Consider the following 4,995-nt stretch of genomic DNA (forward strand, 5'->3'; position numbering starts at 1 on the left):
TCCCCTAAGATTTTTTTTTTAAATATATGCCAGACACACATTGTATAAGCTTATATAAGGGACTTCCTAACTGTAAATGCAACAACGTCATGTTTCATTTCCCAAACAACCGCTTATGCATACAGAAGGTAATTTCATAGTACAGCAGGTAAAGGACACACCAGCTAAATATATTAATCTTCCATGTCGCTCAGTATGAAAATATTTAAATCACAAGTCATCCACTTGTAGATAACCCAAAATACTTTGCTAAAAAAAAGTAAGGTCGCTGCAATTTCCTGAAAGTGATGGCTAAAGAACATTTAAGCAATACTGTCTCACTCCTGGAGTAGATGGTTTACTTAGATGTTACACAAGAAGATTCGTTAATGGCCTCATTCTAAGAAAACATTTTGCAAGCATTCTTTCCCTATTGAAACAGTAAGAGGTCCTTCTACAATAACATTTAGTGCATAATTCTTAAGTAAGATTCTTTGATTTATAAATACAGTTGTATAATAATTCAAACAAACTGATCCCTTCAACAATATTTGCCTTTTATATTTGGTTACAATATACAATAGCTGAAAAAAACCCAGAAGATAAATATTGGCCAGTTTTCTAATAATAAACGTATTGGAAAAACAAGCAACATCAATATGCAGAATGTGAAATGTTTCTAAAATAATTTGTTTTTCCACAGATTACTATGCTGTGGAAGGTCCTTCAAATTTCATTACGATATCAAGGCAGAGGTATCCGTTAAAATGGTGCATCATTGCTATACAAAAAATAAAAAAAGTTTAAGATATAAAATTTCCCCTCCTGATCTACAAGTGAATATATTCAGAACGTTAAAGAATACTGATCAAGTCTTAGTTTCACCATTCAGTCTTTTTTCCTGTGTGCCTCTTTACTAAAGGAACCTTTTGAAAAACTGACAAAATGGAATCATATCAAATCTGCTATGATTGTTTGCTTTATAGCTTAATAGCTTTCACAGTTATTACAGTATTCTCCCATTGATCATCTGATTATCTATTTGTAACTATTTTGTCTATTAAGACCTGAATCCTACAGATATGGATGGAGGCAATGCATAACTCTGCATGCCTGTGTAGCCAAGATGAAACCAGGGACATTTTCACTGTATGCTACATGGCTCAATATGCATATCTTTGCAGGATCAGGGCCACCCAGTGGCATGCTTATATATATAGGTATATATATAGATATGCATAGTGAATACTATGAGTCATGTTATGCTATGTCAGGAGAACTGTTAGCACTCAACTAAAAATAGAAGCAAATGTAACTTCTCTAATGGCATCAGTCATAAATATATAGAAGAAAAAGGACCATTTAGCTCTTCAATGTAGTAATTCATGTAGAGGACACGTATGCTCATCTGAAGCCTGGCAGTACTATTCTGGAGCAGCATTTAATTCAATTCAATTCAAATGTTTGCTGTGGCATGCAGAGAAACTAAGCAAGCTAAGCTTAAAATGATGATTTCAAATCCTATCTTTTTAGGTTTGCCTAGTTAGCAATTCCATGTTATTAGTGCCATGAGACATTGTCAACATTAGAAAATTAAATAGGAATGTTGTTACCTCGCCTTCTCCCATATGTCCTTGCTGCATGTCAAATGAGAAAGAAAACAGCCTTTCAAACATTGTTATAAAGGACCAAAAGCTCTTGTTTCATCTCCTTTATGCTAGCTCAGTGGTTCTCAAGCCTTTGCACACTGCAGACCACTCAAGATGGTCTCCACCACCCCCAACTTCCCTGTACGTGCTCTGTTGCTTGGTTATTCAAGTCAAGATCAGGCTTGCAAAAGATAAGAAAAGAGACTTGCTTTTTAATACACTTCTTTTGGCTCCTTGATTACATTCTCATTTTGCACCTGTGCTCTTTAGTGTCCTGCTAGACCTGGGATTTTAAAAGTAATGAATTGCACCTCATTGCCCTGGGCACTAGATCACTTGTCACTTTGATTCTGCTATCCAGCACATTTGCTACCCCTTCCCATTTTAGTAGCCTCTTATATTTTATTGTGGATTAATTTTATACCAGGAAAACATTTAAGAGATACAGGGTGCAAAGAAGTGCTTGGACTTTTAATTTTTGAGAACAGGATGTTGACAAGCTTCTATTATGTAATTGCTAGGAGGAAGTGAGCTGGAAACATGACGTATAACCAAAATAATGCTGCATAACAGCTCTATAGGCCACTTGATCTGTTTTGCCAAGCTTCAGGGGTCTTCAGATGTCAGTTCAAGAACCCATATGCTGCCTTATTATATTAATGCTACCTCCTGCATTCCCTGTTTTGCATTCCTCTCCAGAGTGCCTGGGGAAACATTCTACCATCAAAATGGTTAAAATGATCCCTGTATTAGCTTCCAGAAGCTGGTCTATGAGGATATGGCCAAACTCCCTACTGAAACTTGCACATTTTATTCATCCTAAAGATAACACAGTTCAAAATTCACATCTAACCAATGCTTGCCCAACACAAGTTTGGAACATACTCCTAATTCTCTTTTCTCTCCTCATTCACAATCTATCTTGTAGATGCACAAGCCATGAAAGCACCTAGATATTTTTAAATCCATTGCGTGTATTTTCCCCTTTTACAGGCAATATATCAAGCTATATTCCTGCCTGTTCCCTTTACATGGAAGGATCATGCACGCCACAGATCCTAGGCATACTCCCAGGTACTAGGAATGACAAAGCCCAGATCCACAGTTCAGAACATCTCTCCCAAGTTATTTTGCCCCAAAACTAACAGCATAAATTGAGGACTTAAGAACAGAAATGAAGTACAGTTCTTATAAATTATTACTATGGGTATTTTTTTTTAATTAAGAAATCCAAGATGCTCCCATAGATCCTGAAGAAGTGAAAAGTTTAAGTTTCCCTTCCAAGCAACAACCGACCAGTTGTTTGGCAAGCTGGCAAGAGTTCAGAAGCCTTTATACATTTGGAGAATGTGAAGCATTTTCAGAGTGCCCAGCCTATAAAGCCATAAAATATTGTTTGTGATCACTAACAAAACCAACACACACACAGCCCTCCTTGTTTGGTGCCACAACTCCTGAAAACGAGCTACTCAACATAGCTGTAATTCCTGTCGAGGGCTTGCAACCACTAAGTCAGCAGGCTCCTTGCTCCTTTGCCACCTGTGTCACTAGAAGCCATTATCAATATGAAACGGCAGCTCAGCAACTAGCCAGGGGTATTTCTTGTGACAAATACTGCCAAACAGGTTTGGAGAACCAACCTCCAAGCTGACAAACAACTGCAATCCTGCTGTATTTCTCACACAGCAAGCCAAAAATAAAAAAATAAAAAATAAATATAACCAGGACAGAGACAAACTAAAAGATACAAGCAAGTCACCCTACACTGCAATAGGACACAATGTGTGTGGACATTTTACATTTTTAATTCAAAACATGGTAGTTTGTCACATTTACTTTATCAAATCAGAGCTATCTGACATGTCAAGATACTCACTACAAGCCAAAGATATCCCAGTGAAAGACAGATGTTAACCATCTCTGCCTATTAGTTTCAGAGCCAATGACACTAGTATTTTGTGCAGCTTAATGTTGTATTTGGTAGCTTCTAAAGTATGACATTAACTCAAGCTGTATATGGTGCCTGCACTAGCAGTTTCATCTCAAATAAAGCCTTTAAGGAAACATCTACCAGCCATAAAGTCTATCTCCTGCTTCTCAGACAAAAGGACAGCTGCCTACAGAGTTAAAACTGAGACTACATCAGTGCTCCTTTGTACACTTGTATCTTCATTGATCAACCTAGATCTTAATCCGGTATCACCCTAAACTTATGTGAAAAACATCCAAGGCGCAGCACACACAGGAAAATTCAGTGAAGGCTTAAACTTTATCCCTAACTCACATTATTGTGCTGCTAGACTGTACAATACTGTTATGCTGAATGTAAGGTGATCCATTATTCTGAGACCAACTAAGAAGGAGACTATACAAATCAGCATTGCTAGACATGCAGGATAAGTGAAGGTATATTATTCTAAGGGAGTTTTTAAAATTTTCCCCAAGACCTTTACGAACAAGTTTTCAACATTCACATGGCAATTTCAATGTATTAACATTAACTCAGAAAAGGGCTTCCACAAAAATAATGGCTAAGAAACTGAAAAATACCAATCACTTGTATTCTGCCTTTGCAGCTTCCGATCCACATAACCCATTCAACTGATGAACCACACTAAAATGTATTTAACTAGAATACTTCACTTGCACAGTAGATTTTATGATTTCCTCTTATTCCAAGACATTCAGGGAACACCTATCCTACCTAAACTCATCTCTTCCCCTGAGTTGGTCTCCCTTTCCTGGTGGAACTTCATGCCATCTCTCATACCTACGTTCCAGTCATGTGTCCACCTCTCCCTTCATTATGGAGATTACAAAGTTATCACCATACAAAAATAAATACATAATTCACTTAACTTCCACACTAGTCACAATATTTTGCCTATTTCTTTCAGCATAACAAACATTTGTTATCTGAGTATTATTTGTATGCATAAACCAGCCTCTTTTGATCCCACTACTCACTTTGCAATAGAAATATACTCTGTTGAACTACAGCAGAAATGAAGAAGGGGAATTAGCTCCCAACGGGATGCCACTGAAAGCCTCAAAATTGCCAAGAGCCAGCCAGTTTCAAGGCTGTCAACAATGCAGCCCTCTCAGCACCCTGCAATTCATAAGGTGTTGCTTACAGTAAGTTTGGGTAAGTTCATAACCTTCTTCTCATTCCCAAGGTTATGCACTTAAGTGGAAAATGGTGCTATTTAAGGAACAGACAGTATGCTTGTTCCTTTAACTACACTGACAGCTTGTGGCTGGCAAGACAAAGACCCTGGGGGAAATGAGAGGAAAGGACTGCCTTAGAATTGTTTAAATTCCTGAAGCCATGAACCTCAAATGACCTGTGTGTATGGGAGAATTTCTG

General features: G+C 37.6%; 1 protein-coding gene across 4 annotated transcripts in view; it reads right to left on the reverse strand.

Moving 5' to 3' along the window:
- CPEB4 (cytoplasmic polyadenylation element binding protein 4) overlaps nt 1-4,995 on the reverse strand; it is a 102,686-nt gene that overhangs the window by 24,929 nt on the left and 72,762 nt on the right. For 2 of the 4 annotated variants that reach the window (XM_019506400.1, XM_019506398.1), the window contains exon 3: nt 1,593-1,616. The exons of the other annotated variants lie outside the window; for them this stretch is intronic. In XM_019506400.1, coding sequence (XP_019361945.1) covers nt 1,593-1,616 — 24 coding nt within the window. The remainder of the gene's footprint in view (nt 1-1,592; nt 1,617-4,995) is intronic. 4 annotated transcript variants of the gene reach the window in all.

This window comes from Gavialis gangeticus, unplaced genomic scaffold (genome assembly GCF_001723915.1).
Source record: "Gavialis gangeticus isolate Ggan-Ray unplaced genomic scaffold, GavGan_comp1, whole genome shotgun sequence".
NCBI classification, from domain to species: Eukaryota; Metazoa; Chordata; order Crocodylia; family Gavialidae; genus Gavialis; species Gavialis gangeticus.